The 17,131-nt window shown below is 49.3% G+C and overlaps 2 protein-coding genes across 2 annotated transcripts in view; one reads left to right on the top strand and one right to left on the bottom strand.

Annotated features, from left to right (window-relative positions):
• Positions 1-138: 138 nt before the first annotated feature.
• Zfyve19 (zinc finger FYVE-type containing 19) lies at positions 139-6,686 on the bottom strand. Its single transcript, XM_075961801.1, has 11 exons — positions 6,489-6,686; positions 5,033-5,154; positions 4,838-4,888; positions 4,377-4,495; positions 4,137-4,279; positions 3,663-3,771; positions 1,703-1,912; positions 1,215-1,294; positions 871-969; positions 654-766; positions 139-568 (listed from the first exon to the last, which is right to left on the bottom strand). The coding sequence occupies exons 1-11, from the start codon at positions 6,540-6,542 to the stop codon at positions 490-492; spliced, it is 1,179 nt and encodes a 392-aa protein (XP_075817916.1). The 5' UTR covers positions 6,543-6,686; the 3' UTR covers positions 139-489.
• A 97-nt stretch (positions 6,687-6,783) lies between these two features.
• The window catches only part of Dnajc17 (DnaJ heat shock protein family (Hsp40) member C17), a 32,359-nt gene continuing 22,011 nt past the window's right edge, over positions 6,784-17,131 (top strand). Inside the window, exon 1 of the mRNA XM_075961803.1 lies at positions 6,784-6,973. Within this exon, the coding sequence (XP_075817918.1) occupies positions 6,896-6,973 (78 nt within the window). The 5' untranslated portion in view covers positions 6,784-6,895. The remainder of the gene's footprint in view (positions 6,974-17,131) is intronic.

Here is a 17,131-nt window from a genome sequence, read left to right as displayed (position 1 = left end):
TTCAATCCCCAGTACTCCCAGAAACAAACTCACAAATAAAAAGTCTAGAGCTAAGGATGCAGCTCAGGGGTAGAGTCTTTGTCCAGCATGTATAAGGCCCTAGATACAATCCCCAGTACAGAAAAAAAATTCTGGGGCCACTGACTCAATAACATTTTATTAGATTTACTACAGGCCAGGGCTGGGCCCTGGAACCAGGTTTCAGGGCTCATCCTTAGATTCAGTGTGGTCTTCCCCATCCGCCTCTCGGTTTCAGGTCAGGCTCTTGAGGACCCTTACTCCTCCTTTCCTCTGGCTCCTCTAAGACTCATTCTCTTCAATGGACTCTTTCTTCCTTACAGGGACTGTGAAGCTCAAAACACAGTGTGTTTGCCATCAGTAGAGTTGGATCTGCTATCCCACTGGCTGGCCCGAGACCAGGCCCAGGTGGCCGTCCCAGCCTGCTGGCTGCCCATGGCACTGCCACCTCAGGAGGTCATCGGGGTTTTCTTAGTGTTCTCGGCCAGGAGTTCGGGGGTGGTATGCAGAAGTCTGATGCTCTTTAAGATCAAAGTTATCGTGACCTTCCCTGGGGAGCAAAGAATGAATGGCAGAGATCTTGGCAGCCCTCAAGCCAAGATCAGTCTACCCCAGAACACTCTACCTGCACCCACCGGAAGCACCGGGCACAGTAGAGGTCTCCATCGCAGCCAGCACAGCGCAGGGTGGCATCCTCATTGCAGATGCAGCACCAGGGGAGCTCCTCCTCTTCCTCCTCAGCCTGGGGCTTCAGGAAGAGAGGAATGGGGGAGTTAGGTACAGCTGGAGCAGTGAGCCAGGTGCAAGGCTTGTGTGGCAAGCGTGGGGATGCCTGTGTGGGGCTTTTCTCACCTCAGTCTTGGCCCTGCGGGGTTGGGCCTGGGGTCGGGGAGCTGGTTCCACAGGGATGTTAAAGCCACTTGCCTCATCCAGGGCAGCTTCTTCAGTGAGCTGTGAACAGGGAGGAAGAGAACTACTTCCTGCTCTAGGCCCAGGTTCCCCTCCCAGTATTCTGCGGCCTAACTTCTCAGCTTCACCCTTTACTTCCTGCTATACCTTCTTGGTATCTTGAGGTAGGAAACGGATCCCAACTAAAATCGGAGCTGTGGAACAACCACTCCTGTGGCCCTAGAGGCCAGGGAGTGAGGCAACAATGAGGCAGCAGGAGAAGGGTGATGGGTGGGTAACAAGGCTACCTGCTGCAGGAGTCTCTGGATGGCTGTCTCTTCATCCTCCTCCTCATCACTGTCTGGTAGGCGATAGTCCTGGAGGCTCACTTGAGTGAGGGGGCAGGAACAGAGGACGGAGGGAGGTGAGATATTTCACCAGATGGCTGCGCTCTTGTCTTCTAGAATTTTTGGCTCCCTAGGGGCAGCTGTTTCGGAGCTGAGAATCAAGCTCCTGCTCCCGCGCTTCCTTACTCTAGCCCTGCAAGGCTGGGCGTCAGCCGTGAGAGTGGAGGGCAGTAGGGAGGCATTGAAGGTCCCACGGCCTCGTTATGGCTGCCTCAGAGCCCTCATTCCTTGCTCTGCCCCATTTTATCTCATGGTTCTGGACAGGACACAGATCCTCTGGCACAGGGACCCTGAGTACCGGCTTTAGTACTGGCAGGGAAAGTGTAATCTGAGGTAGCAGCAGGTCTTGGCCAGGGGGCCTGAATAAGGAGGCTGGCTCAAGCCTTTACCTTTGCTGGGGTCCTGTCCCTGAAGTACAGCCAATCTTTTGGCCAAAGCCAGGATCCGTTCCTGCCTGGTGTTCTCCTCCCGTAGCTCAACTGCTGCCTGGGCCAGCAGCCTGCTCTTCTCCTCCTCCAGGGATGAGTTGGCCTGACCCGGGGAATTTGTGTGCTCCTTCCTTGTACCTCCCTTGTTGAGGTCATTCTGGAGGGGGGTCACTGGAAGATGTAATACAGTTAGGAAGGCAGAAAAATTCCAAGATCTCACTCCAGAAGCCACTGAACCCATTTCTTAACTAATTTTTAACCATCTGTTATCATTTTTTTTGCTCAGTACTAGGCTTATAGTATAGACAAAATTGCTATTTCTTCCAAATATAATTTTTTTGTTTTGTTTTTCGAGATAGAGTTTCTCTTTGGCTTTGGAGCCTGTCCTGGAACTATCTCTTATAGACCAGGCTGGCCTCGAACTCACAGAGATCCATCCACCTGCCTCTGCCTCCCGAGTGCTGGGATTAAAGGCGTGTGCCACCATCACCCGGTTTGGCCTAGAATTCTTGATCTTCTTGCCTCTGCCTCACAATTCCTAGGATTACAGGTGTGTGCCTGTAAAACTAGTAATTTTAATCACGCCTGGCAAAACTAGTAATTTTAATCATGTATTTTTCAAATGCATCAGCCTCCACCCCCCTAGTTAACAGAAGGTGGCTATCCTATGGCTTGAGACTCACTACCCTGAAGGATCAGGATACGGGAGGCTAAGGTTTAGCTAGTCTATGTCTTTCAGGGCTGGAATTAGCATTCTCTGGGAGCAACAGCAAGAGGTCCTGACAGAAGCAGCAGTCTTAGACAATGGGCAAGAAGAAATTTGATCAGAGTGGATGTGGCCCTGACGTGGTCACATTTAGTCAAGAGCAAGAGCTTTAAAACCAAGTTGGCCACGACAGTGCACTCCTGTAATGACAGCGGTTGGGAGGTGGAAGCAGGAAGATCACGGCAAGTTTAAGGCCAACCACACAAGGGCTACATGAGGCCCTATCTCATAAAAGAAACAAACAAAAACAAAAATAGCTTTCTGTAGAAGGCTTGTCCCTGCCAGTTAAAGGCTGTATGCCAAGTCCCTAAGCTTACCAAGTCTGCTTCTTTACTTACACGTAAGGATAACAGTCCTCTGTCAGAGGGCACCCACTGAGACTATGTCTATAAAACAGTTTATCAATCTTAGTTCTTTTGATACTTTTAAGGGGACAACTTCCTCTTGGGGGCGGGAAGCTGACAACTGCACAATCGGGTGCCCAGCAGCATCCCTGTCTCCCACCTACCAGATGGCAGGAGTGCCTGTGACTGTGACAACGGAAATGTCTTTAAACATTCCAAAAGTGCCCTAAGGTAAAACTCATCCCTAGTGGGAACGCTGCTCTAGAGTCTCCAGATGCCACTGTCCACCACTCCTGTGGTGCGGGAGCGCTCCACAGCATGACCTACGTTCACGCTGTCCATGGTGTCTGTGCAAGCTCACGTGGGTACCAACGGTTGAAATGTGGCTGGCAGAAGGAGGCAACTGAAGCCTAACTCCTTTAGTTTAAGCCTCTTCCCCATCCTCCCATCCCCAGTGCCTTTACTGCAGACAACAGTTACTAAGCGCCCACCATGAGCCAGGCGACCCAAGCACTTACTGTATTACTCCATTTATTTCTCATGGCTTCTAGTACGAGACAGGTCTTTATCACATATAGCTTGAGTTTACAGAGTAGAGAGATTTAGATAGGTGAAGGAACTCATTTAGGGTGGTGGGATTGGAATTCCCCATCTCGAGGCTGGATTCTAGAGGCCTACACTGGCTCCTAGAGCAAGCACTCAGTACACAGAAGTTCTTTAGTGTTGACCATTTTCTGACTCATATTTGTCTCCCAAGAGGGTAGGCAGAAGAGGCAGGGCATAACTTTGGAGAAGCCAAGTGGAAGGTTACCTGGGCCTCTTCGTTCCCAGTTGTCATCAATAGCCACCTCAGCTGTCAGCTGTGTGAGCAGATCCTGCGTCTGCTGAGCCTGGGTCCTGGTATCTGGTGCCTGGTGTGCCTGTGCAGAGGAGGGAACCTCAGTGGGGAATAGGGGTACGGGGAAGGCCACACCAGAAGTCCAGAAGAAGCCTGAGTCAGGGGTGGATGCTGAAGAGTTTTCAAAGCCCATGGGAAGGCATGGATTCAAGGTCCACACAGGTGAGTAGGTCTGGCAGCTCCCCACAGGACTGAGCATCCTCTTTGCTGCCGCACTCAGTCCTGCTGCTTGGCACTTGTTCTTTGGCTTGAGAGCAGGCCTAAGGCTCAGGAGGTAGGGGTGGGAGGCTTTGCTAACTCCTGCAAAGCACATGACCATACATGTATCTGGGCTTCTGTAGGGTGCTTGCCCTAGGAAACCCTTCTCTCCCAAGCCATAACACTCACCGGTCTCACGTGAGAAGGTGGCGCTCTGCCCTGTAAGGCTGCAAGCCGATTCTCCATCTCCTGTGTGGAAGGGATGGAACCCTGGACTTCATCCTTCAGCGCAGCCAGCCGTGCCTCTATCTCTGCTTGCGAGGGTACTGACTCTGCAATTGGCAAGCAGAGGGTCTGTAAGGGCCGGAGGCAGTGCAGTCCCAAGCCCTTGCACCACGCCTTTTAGGTCCCCTGTTCCCTTAAACTCACTGGGCTTATTTTCCTGTCGGAGCCGTGCTAGGCGATCAGCGATGGCTTGGTCTTGCTGAGTCAGGCCCTGGCTCTGGAAAGTGCTGGGTTTTTTCTTGGCTTCCAGGGCTGCCACACGCCTGGCAGGATATGAGTAGACACTCTTAAGGCAAAGAAGACTGAAGTCACCCGTCCAAATCAATCGGGGCCTCCAGAGGCAGTCTTCTGTGACTCTATTCATGTGGTACTGCCGCCCACCCTAGCTGATCAAGTGTAGGGTACTCCCGACAGGGAAAGAGCTCCCAAATGCCTTTTCTGAGAAGAGATCAATGAGCGGCTTTCAGAACCTAAGAGGGAAACAGGAGCCGGAGTTGGGCATTCTCTTTATCCTGCACCCATCTGATCTGGACACCAGAAAAAGAGCCTTGCTACTGGTGTCCTTGACCTTTGCCGTCCCCACTGGTCCTCTTTTCAGTACTTACTTCTTGTAGTTCTGAGGCGGCGACCACTTGGAGGTATTGTCAGAAGGTCCTCTAGAGAAGGAATTTGGTGTGAGAAAAGCCCATCACCTCACATCAGTGATTTCTACCCCAAATGCTTCCTAGACAGACATGTGGCCACAAGGCCTGCTCAGATGCTTACTGTCGTGTCTGTCTGAACCCTTGCCCATCTCTCACCTGGTCAGAACCGTGTGGCATTGCTTGCAGACTTTCTGTTGAGTGTTGCCAGCCCGAGGTACCAGAGCACTGAAGCTGAGACAACCATTACAGAAGGCCCGGCCACAGTTCTTACAGCCGTACTGGAAGAAACAAGAAGCAGGGGGATCCATCTCTCACCCGCCCCTGCAGCTCTTCTCTGGGACTCTCTAAGCACTCACAGAAAGAAACTGAAGTTGTAACCAGATGTTGGAGGGAGGGAGAGAAATGGGATCCCTGCGTCCAGGGAGGGATAGGGTAGGGCAACCCCTTGGATCCCAGACTCTTGTTCAAATCGGATAAAATTTCAGCCAAGGCTCACACGCTTTCTACCACTTTCGGTTCTTACCACGGGGTGAAGAACAAGGACACACAAAGCCCTGTGAGTCAGGGCACTGGCTAGTCAACAAAAGAGAACCAGAGGGCAGATGCCATGCTTTCTCTGCTCTGGCAAGATGGTGGGCGGGTTGGCTCAGGAAAGGGTGGGAACAATAGCTTCATTTACTAAGTACTTAGTGTGTGCCAGGCACACAGCGTGGATCTAACCGTCATAATTCATACACATTATCATATTTGATCCTGACGCCCACCATTAGCATCTCTATTTTAACAGAGGCCAGAGAAATCACATGTCTTGTTCAGTGGAGGTCTTTCCGTGCATAAGACAGGGCAGCTGAAATTTGAACCCTGACTCCAAAATTCACACTCCTGAAGTGCCCCAGTCCTGCATGCCATGAATTCACCCCATTTATTTCCCACTCTCTCCCCGGCAGCTTACACGGAGAACCTGGTAAGTCTGTGCTGAGAACAAGGCCTTTCCATTGTACCCTGGGGGGAAGAGGATGCATTGGAATCTAACCTGGAGAAGGGCAGGCTGCCAAAGCGCAGGTTTCAGAACAGAGAGTAACGGGCATGGTGTGACCCACAGCGGTCATAGGATATTAAAGACAGAGATGGAGAAAAGGAGGGCAGGAAGAAGCAGGAGGCAGATACTCCACTCAGCGGTAAAGGGAAAAAAGTGTAGCTTTTGAAAACTGACACGTTATAATTTATAGGGCACTTTCAGCTCCAGCGCCTCACCAAAGCCCCTTAGGAATTTTATCTTAATTACAATCTTTCTTGTGTGTGTGTTAACATGTGCGTGCCACGGCACGTGTGTGGAGATCAGAGAATAACTTGCGGGAGTTCTCTCCTCCTTGGGGTTAGAACCGAGGTCATCAGGCTTAGCGGCAAGTGCATTTACCCGCAGAGCCAGACCATCATCTTAACCCCGAAAACGAGTGGGCGTTCGCCCCACCTTACAGAAATGTTAACTGAGTTACTTCGTCAAAACCACGGCACTAGAAAGAAACCGTCAAACTGGGTCTTGGGCCTGCAAGTCTTGCCCGATTCGCCCGCGTCCTCCCTTGGCCCTCCAGCTCTCCAGGAGAACACTCGCCTCCTTCTTGAAGAGGGTGAACTTGACAGCACAGCCGTAGCACCTGCTCTCCATGGCGTCTCACGGCGCCGCAGATCCGGAGGGCAGATCACCACCGCAGGGCAGGCCGCTCAGACCCTCAGCCTCTGCAGCCCTGCCCTACACGCCCACCTGCGCCAGGCAGCGGCCGCCCAGGGCGGGGAATTCTGACTTTCGGCTCACTCCGGCGCGGGCGGTCGCGGAGTGTGGGATGCTGGGAGTCGTAGTTCATTCTCCGCGGTGCGCTCCTCCTCAATCAGTCAAACCTAAACTGGATCGCGCCGATTCCCAGGGGGCTTAGCGCCGTTGGCCGGCTCCAAGCTGTACCCCTCCCTGCGCGCGCTCAGACTCCTGGGAATTGTAGTATCAATTCGGACAGGGCTAGAACCATGGCGGTGACTAAAGAGCTCTTACAGATGGATCTGTACGCGCTGCTTGGCATTGAGGAGAAGGCGGCAGACAAAGAGGTGAGAACATGAGCGGCATGGCGGCTCTTCGGTCCTTTCACCCGGCCCGAGCCAGGTCCCGGCTCTCTAGGCTCCGCCCTATCCCGGCCTGGGAGCGAGTACCGGCCTAATGCCTACAAAGTGGGGAGGGGAGGGCCGGGGCATTTCCTGAAAGGCGTGAGGACCTCGTTCGGAAGGGAGGAAGGGAGGTACTGAGGACTGAGAACTGTGTGACTGCGCTGTCCTGAAGCCGCCAATGTGTGTGGAGGCCGGTTCGAATATGAGAGACAGGACTGTTTTTTTTGCGCCTGCGCAACAGCAGTTGCACAGTGTGTATGGAGGTGTTTCAGTTTCTAAACGAGCTGCTTTAACTTCAGGTGGAGCCTGGGAGGGAAAAAAAGACAGTTCTCTAGACTCTTCGCTCCCTCCTCAGTTCCTCCTGCCCTGGATTTGGCGTTGAGATCTAGGATCCAGAGAGCTCTGTTTTCTTTTCCGCTTTTTATTTATTTGTTTTGTTTTGTTTTTAGAGACAGGGTTTCGCTGTAGTTTTAGAACCTGTCCTGGAATTAGTTCTTGTAGACCAGGCTAGCCTCGAACTCACAGAGATCTGCCTGCCTCTGCCTCCCGAGTGCTGGGATTAAAGGTGTGCGCCACGTCTGCCCGGCGCTTCACTTATTTTAAGTGATGATCAAGGTGCCCGGAGTGAGACAGATCAAGATGTACTTAAGGTTTCTGTTGCTTACTCCTGGATTGAATGGTAATCCTAATAGTATAGGCAGGGGAGTTCATCGGATAAAAAGTAATGCCCACTGGGCTGGGCATGGTGGTGCGAGCCTGTAATGCCTGGGAGCTGAAGAGAGGAGAATCAGGAGTTCAAGGCTAACTCCAAGCTCAGCAAGAGCAACAAGGGCTCTTAACTGCTAAGCCATCTCTCCAGCCCCTATTTTATTACTTTTAATTTGTATATGTGTGTGAACATGTGAATGAGATCTAGAATTAGTTCTGAGTTGCCTGATGTGGATGCTGGGAACTGAACGTGGGTCCCCTGGAAGAGCAATATATTCTTTTACCTGCTCTGCCATTCTTCGGCCCCCAATGACTGTTTTTGTTAGTGAGTATGTACTCAGGATGGTTTTTACATGTTGAAAGTATTGTATTGTAACAAGCGAGGAAATAAAACAACAAAACATCCCAGTCAACTCAAATTTTATTTTAGGTCAAAGTGAGGCAGAGAGGTGGTTCAGTAGTTAAGAATGCACAGGACCTGAATTTAGTGCCATCGTGACTTCAGCTCCAGGGGGACCAGATGCCCTTGGCCTCCTTGGGTATCCACAGCTCTGTGTGCATATCCACACTCAGATACACACAGGCTCCATTAGTAAAGCGAGAACCTGAGCTCAGTTCCTAGCACATATATAAAACCCAAGTGTGCAAGTGCATACCTGTAATCCAAGTGCTGGGAGGGGCAGAGATAGGATCCTAGGAGCCAGTCTAACCAAATCAGCTCCAGGTTAAGTGAGACCGATTGGGTATGGTGGGGTAGGTCTTTAATCCTAGCACTTGAGAGACTGAGACAGGTGGATTTCTGTAGGTAGACTTTTCTTTCCTGCCCATCAGTTCCCAAATAACCAACACAGAGACTCAACAGTAATTATAAATGCTCAGTCAATAGCTTGGGCTTATTACTAATTAGCTCTTACAACTTAGCCCATATTTCTTATTAAGCTCTACCACGTGACTCATGACTTGTTACCTCATTTCATAATACTACCACTTCCTCTGTGTCTGATTGGCAACTTCTGAGACTCCGCCCTTCTTCTCAGTGTCCTTCTAGTCTGGCTTTTCCGTCAGTCTCTTCCTGCCCAGCTATAGACCAATCAGCTCTTTTTTTTTTGTTTGTTTGTTTCTTTTTTGTTTTTTTCAAGACAGGGTTTCTCTGTGGCTTTGGAGCCTGTCCTGGAACTAGCTCTGTAGACCAGGCTGGTCTCGAACTCACAGAGATCCGCCTGCCTCTGCCTCCCGAGTGCTGGGATTAAAGGCGTGCGCCACTATCGCCCGGCTCAATCAGCTCTTTTTAAACCAATGAAAGTAATACATATTTACAATGTACAAAGATTGTTCCACAATATCTCTCTCTGAATTTACAGTCTGGTTTACATGTCTCAAAAACACAAATAACAAATTAGGGTGAGCCACTACTTCCTATCAGCGAGGATAGTTGTTATAGAGAAATAAAACTCCAAGGCCAAAGTAACTACACAGATGAATTTAAGGATGCAGAGAAATTGGAACTGTTGAGTGTTGCTTGTGGTATGGGTATTGTTAAATGGTATGGAGATTTCTCAAGATGCTAAATATTAAATATAGGATTGCCATATGGTAATTGTGATGTCTTGAATGAGATGTCCCTTATAGTCTTGAGCATTTGAACACTTGTTCCTCAGTTTATGGCGCTGTTTGATGTGGCCCTGTTGGAGGAAGTATGTCAGTGGAGGCAGGCTTTGGGAGTTAAAATACTCTGGTCATCAGCTGGGCTGTGGTGGCACACCCCTTAAGTCCTAACACTCAAGAAGGCCGGCCTTGAACTCACAGAGATCCGCCTGCCTCTGCCTCCCAAGTGCTAGAAGTAAAGGTGTGTGCCATCACCGCTAGATTTGTCATTCTTTTTTTTTTTTTTTTGGTTTTTCGAGACAGGGTTTCTCTGTGGTTTGGAGCCTGTCCTGGAACTAGCTCTTGTAGACCAGGCTGGTCACGAACTCACAGAGATCCGCCTGCCTCTGCCTCCCGAGTGCTGGGATTAAAGGCGTGCGCCACCACCGCCTGGCTTAGATTTGTCATTCTTATTAGTTTAATGAAACTGATTGGCCAGTAGTTAGGAAGTATAGGTGCGGTGACCAGACTAAGAGAATTCTGGGAAGAGGAAAGGCAGAGAGTGTCGGGGTCTAGCCTTGACAAAATTTGCATGTTGCATCAGGATTAGAATTAGTAAGCAAAAAGAACAGAGATTTGAGAGAAATGAGAGACAGAAACACAGAACATCATTGGGAGGGAAATTCAGTGAATACTGAACCCTGAATCAGCCAGCATTTATTTTCTATATGTTTATATACCCCAATCCAGAAGGGGAAGAAGGCTTTAACATGACTTGACAACCAGAACAGTTACTTGCTTCAATACTTGAGACATTTAACTATTATTCCCTGAATAAAGCATTTGATGTTTGGGGCAGGATATGCAGGGTATGCACCCTAGACCAAGTATCCTGTAGGCAGGCACTCCCTATGTCAAACCTCCCCTTTTAAAACGAAGGAGCAGGAACAGGCTTGAATTCTCTGACCTTTGGTCAGGGTGGAGCAGATCCACCTCTATGAGCAGTAACCACACCCTAGGTCAGGATATCTTGTTTGTGGCCACACTTGTTGTCAACAACTTTGAAAGAGTGAAAAACAAGCTCAAACTCTCTGACCTTTAGTCAAGGTGGAACTGGACTCACATCTGTGGGTCCCCAGAGAGAGTCAGTCATCAGCCAGATGCAGAGAAAGCAAGAGAATGTTTTACTGGGAAAAGGTACCAAGCCATGTGACTAACCACAGACAAGGATTATAGGTGAATTTAAGTCATAAGAGCTAGTTATGCCAGGTGGTGGCGCACGCCTTTAATCCCAGCACGGGTGGGGGTGGGGGGCAGAGACAGGCAGATCTTTGTGAGGCCAGCCTGGTCTACAAGAGCTAGTTCCAGGACAGACTTCAAAGCTACAGAGAAACCCTGTCTTGAGAAACAAACAAACAAAAAGCTAGTTAATAATAAGCCTGAGCTAATAGGCCATACAGTTTATAATTAATCTAAGCCTCTGTATATTTACTTGAGATTGAATGGCTGAATGACTGCAGGACCAGGCAGGATAGAAGCTTCTGTCTACAAGCTTATCCCTCTGGAGCCCAGTAAACCCAATAAACTCTTGCTTCTGTAACTTGCCTTAGTCTGGTGTTTTATTAGGCTCTCACTGAACAAGGCAGTTCTTGAACTCCTGGTCTTCCTTTCACCACCCAGGTGCTGGGATTCCAGGTGTGTGCCTCACTTCTTTTTATGTTTTAAATTGTGGTAAACATATGTAACGTAACATAAAATTGGGCGTTTTGTTCCTTTTTAAATAGGATTTTCAGTAGTATGAAGAACATTCACGTTGCTATACCACTGTTGCTACCATTCCGTCTGCAGAACCTCTCCAGCATCCCAAATAAAACCTTGTAGCAAATATATAAATTCCCATTTCCTCTTCCCCTAAGCCGTGAATTCCTAGCCGCAGTTCTCCTTTCCTCTGTGGCTGTGATTCTGTGCGGCTGGTAATACTTGTCCTCTTGTACGTGGCTTATTTCATTCAGTACAGTGTTCACAGGAGTTGACCGTGTTGTGGCTTGTGTCAGCATTTCCTTCCTTTCTAAGGCGGAATTCCATCGCATGCGTTTGTGTTTGTTAATCTGTTGATGCGGCTGCACAGATAGATCTGTCTGAGCTCTGCATTCTGTGGGCTGCCGTGGATGCGGCTGCACAGATACATCTGTCTGAACTCTGCATTCTGTGGGCTGCCGTGGACGCAGTTGCACAGATAGATCTGTCTGAACTCTGCATTCTGTGGGCTGCCGTGGACGCGGCTGCACAGATAGATCTGTCTGAGCTCTGCATTCTGTGGGCTGCCGTGGATGCGGCTGCACAGATACATCTGTCTGAACTCTGCATTCTGTGGGCTGCCGTGGACGCGGCTGCACAGATAGATCTGTCTGAGCTCTGCATTCTGTGGGCTGCCGTGGATGCGGCTGCACAGATACATCTGTCTGAACTCTGCATTCTGTGGGCTGCCGTGGACGCAGTTGCACAGATAGATCTGCCTGAGCTCTGCATTCTGTGGGCTGCCGTGGACGCAGTTGCACAGATAGATCTGTCTGAACTCTGCATTCTGTGGGCTGCCGTGGACGCAGTTGCACAGATAGATTTGTCTGAGCTCTGCATTCTGTGGGCTGCTGTCTACGCGGCTGCACAGATACATCTGCCTGAGCTCTGCATTCTGTGCGATGTAGCTCAGTACTAGAGAACTTCCTGTGTTGCAAACCCTGGAGTTTGATCTCCAGCACTACCAAAAACCAGAAGAAAAAAAAAAGTCTTTTGGCTATAGACCCAGTCCAGAGGCACTGGGCCATATGTTGATTGTATGTGGAGTCTCCTAGGACCTGCGGTTTGACCGTCCACAGCAGCCGTGTTGTAACCTCCTCCTCATTGCCAAAACATGTTACTTCTATTTTCTGTGTTTTGGGTAACAGTGAATGGGCCACCGATGAGGATTGTTGGACTTTTTTTGGGGGGCCGGGGCTGAGGAGACAGATTTTCTCTGTGTAGCCTTAGCTGTCCTGAAACTCCCTCTGTGGACCAGGCTGGCCTCAAACTCACTTTAATCCTACCACCACCTGACTTTTTTTAAAATTTCATCTGTATGGGTATTTTGCTTGTATGTGTGTCTGTACACCACATGCATGCACATGAGGAAGTCAGAAGAGTGTGTCCAATCACCTAGAACTGGAGTTATAGATGGGCATGAGCACCTTCGGGTGCTGGGAATCAAAAGTAGGTTCTCTGCAAGAGCAGCCTGTTTTTATTTATTTGTTTGCTTTGGTTTGGTTTTATTATTTTTGTTTTGTTTTGTTTTCCGAGACAGGGTTTCCCTGTAGTTTTAGAGCCTGTCCTGGAACTAGCTCTTGTAGACCAGGCTGGCCTCGAACTCACAAGGATCCTCCTGCCTCTGCCTCCGGAGTGCTGGGATTAAAGGCGTGCGTCACTACCGCCCGACTTAGTTTGGTTTTAAACTCACCTTTAACAGACCTGTTTTGGGGACTTTCACACCCAATACTTCTGCTAGAACATTCTCTGGTCTTGGTGGCCATCTAATTGGCAGGTGGGAGAGAGGCTTTCCCATGAGCTCTTTCAGTTGTCCCTCACCTTCAAGGACCCTTGCCTCTCTAGGTGGGAGACCTCACAGCTGCACACCACGTTAATGTCATTTGCTCACTTTTGGCCCCTCCCATCAGGGTGTGAAAATCCTGGCAGAGACTTCCTGTTTTGTTTGCTGCAGTTTCTAGCTCCTCAAACAATGCCTAGCTTTTGACAGATGTTCAGTAAACACTTGGTGAATGAGCATACAGTGTTGTTTTCAGGCACAGTGAAGCTAGTAGACCAAAAGTTAATGTATTTACAATATTATGATTCATAGTGCAGACTGCCTTGCAGGAAGATTGTAGTGACTTACATTCCCACCACGTAGGTATAAGGTCGCCCATCTCTCTGCTTGCATCCCTGACATTTGACCGCAGCATACCAGGTGCCCACCTGAACCTTCACCAAGTCAAACTTTCTTTTCCTCCCTTCCTGTGTGTTTGTAGAAACACATTGTGTGAGGAAGATAGACACATTTCCTGTAAACATTACTTCTGGTGCTGGGATCAAACCCAGGGCCTGTGCACGGTAAGCACGACTCTTCTCTGAGTTGTCTCATGGCCTGGAGACATTTTTATTAAGTGCTTGCTGGGTGTCAGGCTGTGCCTGGTGCTGATAGAAGTGTGAATTGACGTCCCTGGTGAGTGACCACTTCTGTTTTGCTTCTAGCCTCTCTTTCTTGCTTCTGGATCATCATTTTGAAATTCAGAGGCGAATGCGATTTTCCTAGAAGCTCACCTTTTCTTTTTCAAGTTTTTTTTTTTTTAATCATGTGTATGTATCCATTTGTTGGGCAAGCACACAGGGGTTCAGGTGCCCTCCAAGGCCAGAGATCCCCTGGAGCTAGATTACAGGTGGTTGTGAGCCACCTGATGAGGGTTCTAGAAACTGACCTCAAGTCTTCTGTAACATCAATAAGTGCTCTTAACTGCCGAGCCATCTCTGGCCCCAAGCTTACATTTTCTAATCAGATGATCGCCTATAGACACATGCCATGTATAAAGTAAGAGTTCTTCTAATTTATCTTCAGTGAGGTCAAGAATTCCTGCCTGTCATAGCTGGTTTAAAGGTGGGTGGACAGCAATGTGGAACACCCTGCATTGCTATGAACTGTAAATGTGTCACTTGCAGTGGAAAGGAAAGGACTTTGGAGTCAGACTGGTTCATGACTTGCCTCATTGGTAACTGTGAACAAATATTTAACTTCTCTGTGCCGTGACTTCCCCGTCTGCCCAGTGGAAGTGACGACAGCCGCTCTGCACTGCATCGCTGTGAGTCAGGATCTGTATCCAGCACGCAGTTCAGCACTGGCATGCTACCAGGTGGTTATTGCTGTTTGCATTCTCATTGCAAGTGCTGCAGTTTGTTTCTGGAAACAGGGTTTCTTTTTTCTTTTTCTTTTCTTTTTTTTTTTTTTTTTTTTTTTTTGGTTTTTCGAGACAGGGTTTCTCTGTGGCTTTTGGAGCCTGTTGTGGAACTAGCTCTTGTAGACCACGCTGGCCTCGAACTCACAGAGATCCGCCTGCCTTTGCCTCCTGAGTGCTGGGATTAAAGGTGTGCGCCACCACCACCCGGCGAAACAGGGTTTCTTGTAAGCCAGGCTTGTCTCTAATGCCTGATCCTCCTGTTTCTCCTTCCCAAATACTGGGGCTGTGGCTGGCACCACCACGCCTCATTCATTGTATGTTTTAAAGTTAAATACTTATCTGTGAGGTGCACATCTGTAATCTCAGCACCTGGAAGGCACAGACAGGAAAATTGCCCGCAAGTTTGGGGCTGTCCTGGTATACACAGTTCCAGGCCAACCAGGGCCACATATCAAGATCGTGTCTCAGAAAGCCTAAATAAGCCTGCAAGACAGTTCAGCAGGTAACGGCGCCTGCTGCCAAGTCTGGTAGCCCAGTTTGATCCTAGAATTCATGTAGTAGAAGGAGAGCGCCAGCTTCTCTGAGCTGCCCTCCAGAGGATCTCAATGGAGGCAGAGATCAGGATAGAAGGGAGGTAGGGTCAGTGAAACAAAATTGAGCATCATGCAAATCAAATTGATGGTGTTTATCACCACAGGCAAGGTCCCAGGTGGGCATGTGGGAGGTGAAAGCTGAATAAATTGTCATTTCTGGTTTCTGCCAGCTCAGACTGTGTACTCATGAACTTTGAGGTGGAGGAGGCTCAGTAGAGCTAAGCAAGGGAAATACTGTAGGAATGAACAGACAAACATGGGTGACAGGATAAGGAAGGCTTCCTTGAGAAGGTGTTTTTGTCTAAAACCTTAGGGGAAAAGATTATCAACATAGTTGGGGACTCGAGAGATGGCTCAGTGGTTAAGGCCGCTTCCTGTTTTTGTATAGAACCTGGGTTTGGTTTCCCACACTCATGGTGCTGGCTCACAGTCATTCATAACTTCAGTTCCAGGGGACCTGGTGCCCTCCTCTCCCCTCCACGGGCACCAGGCACACCTGGTACTCAGACATAAATGCAGGTAGAACACCTAAAGTGGGATAAACAGTCCAACCAACCAACAGAACCAGAAGGGTTCTCCCGGTTATTGATGTCATTGATCTACAGAGGCTCTGAAACACGTCCAAGACTACCCAGTGCAGGGTGTCAGCTCAGGCCGGGACTCGGTGTCCAAGACTACCCAGTGCAGGGTGTTAGTTCAGGCCAGGACTTGGTGTCCAAGACTATCCAGTGCAGGGTGTCAGCCCAGGCCGGGACTCGGTGTCCAAGACTACCCAGTGCAGGGTGTTAGTCCAGGCCAGGAATTGGTGTCCAAGACTACCCAGTGCAGGGTGTCAGCCCAGGCCAGAACTTAGTGTCCAAGACTACGCAGTGCAGGGTGTCAGCCTCAGCCAGGACTCGGTGTCCAAGACTACCCTGTGCAAGGTGTCAGCCCAGGCTAGGATTCAGTGCCGTAGTCTTTCCAGTCCCTGTGAGTTTTTCCTTCTGTTTCAGCAACTTGGCCCTTCATTTGAAACCCTTTGAAGGCTATGTAGCTTACTTGATCTTCACGGGTATCACTAGATAAAGCAAAGTTCTTCAAACCACATTTTGATTTTTAGTTATTTTATGGTGACAGAGTCTCATGTAGCCTAGGCTGCCCTTATGTCTGAGACTGGCTTTGAACTCCTGACCCTCCTGTTGCAGTCTCAAGTGCTGGGGTATCTGGCGTGTGCTAGCATCCTTCTGTGGAAGACTCTCAAGTGCTGGGGTGTCTGGTGTGTGCTAGCATGTGCCACCAACCAATTTTGTTAGTAGTTTTTTGTTTTTTTTTTAGATATATTTTTATGGTATGTGTATGAGTTTCTTGCCTGCATGTTTACATGCATGCCTCTTGTCTGTAGAGACCAGAAGAGAGCTTTGGAGTCCCTGAAACTGGAGTTATGGAGATTTGTGAGGTTCTGTGTAGGACAAGGGATGGGGTCTTTGCCTAGTGTTTGTTGAGGACGCAGCAGGAGATGAACCTGAAAATGTGGTGGCCCTTTACCTAAATTGGATTTTTTGGGTATCTGGGGGTCATTTGTGGATTTGGGGTGTGTCTGCAGAGAGCCCTTCTAGACTAGGTCCTGAGAACTGTTTACCGGAAAACACTGGTTCTTCTCATCAAGGTCCAGGCGTGGTGGGAGGTACTAGTACCCAGCTTCCAGGTCCCATGGGCCTCTATGTTTGACTCAGTTCTGGAGCTTTGAAATTGCTCAGCTGCCTGCTAAAAAGCAATGACTCTGTTTTTGAACCTGCTCATTAGCGTCCACAGTGGTCCTCACGTTTCTACGGTAGCAGAGAGCTTTCCCATGCCTAGTTCATTTGATGTCTTCAAAAACCAGGCCGGGAGGCAGGCAAGGACTAGTAACTCCAGTTTATAGATGAGAAAACCAAGTCTCAAAGGGGTTAATTGATTTACCTGGCATAAGGCAACTAATAAATGCAGAACCCCTGCCCAGACCTGAATGTTCTGCTCTCTGTACTCCAGGAGCAATCAGGGTAACCAGGCCCGTCCGTGGGTCCCAGAGGTCCCCAGCGCTGTCTGAGCCACAGAGACGACTCCACGTGGTAAAGCCACCTGACACTGGTGAGCCCAGCAGGTGTGAACCGAGCTGGGGGGCCCAGGAAATGTTAGACACCAGTTTCCATTTCAGCGGAGGCAGCTTTCAAATCATTTCCATTTGTACAGTCCTTTCCTTTACTCTTGCTGTTCTCGAG

Source organism: Microtus pennsylvanicus, chromosome 2, assembly GCF_037038515.1.
Source record: "Microtus pennsylvanicus isolate mMicPen1 chromosome 2, mMicPen1.hap1, whole genome shotgun sequence".
Classification (NCBI taxonomy): Eukaryota; Metazoa; Chordata; class Mammalia; order Rodentia; family Cricetidae; genus Microtus; species Microtus pennsylvanicus.
The sequence above is the reverse complement of the archived record's forward strand: the minus strand, read 5'-3'. Positions and strand labels throughout refer to the sequence as shown.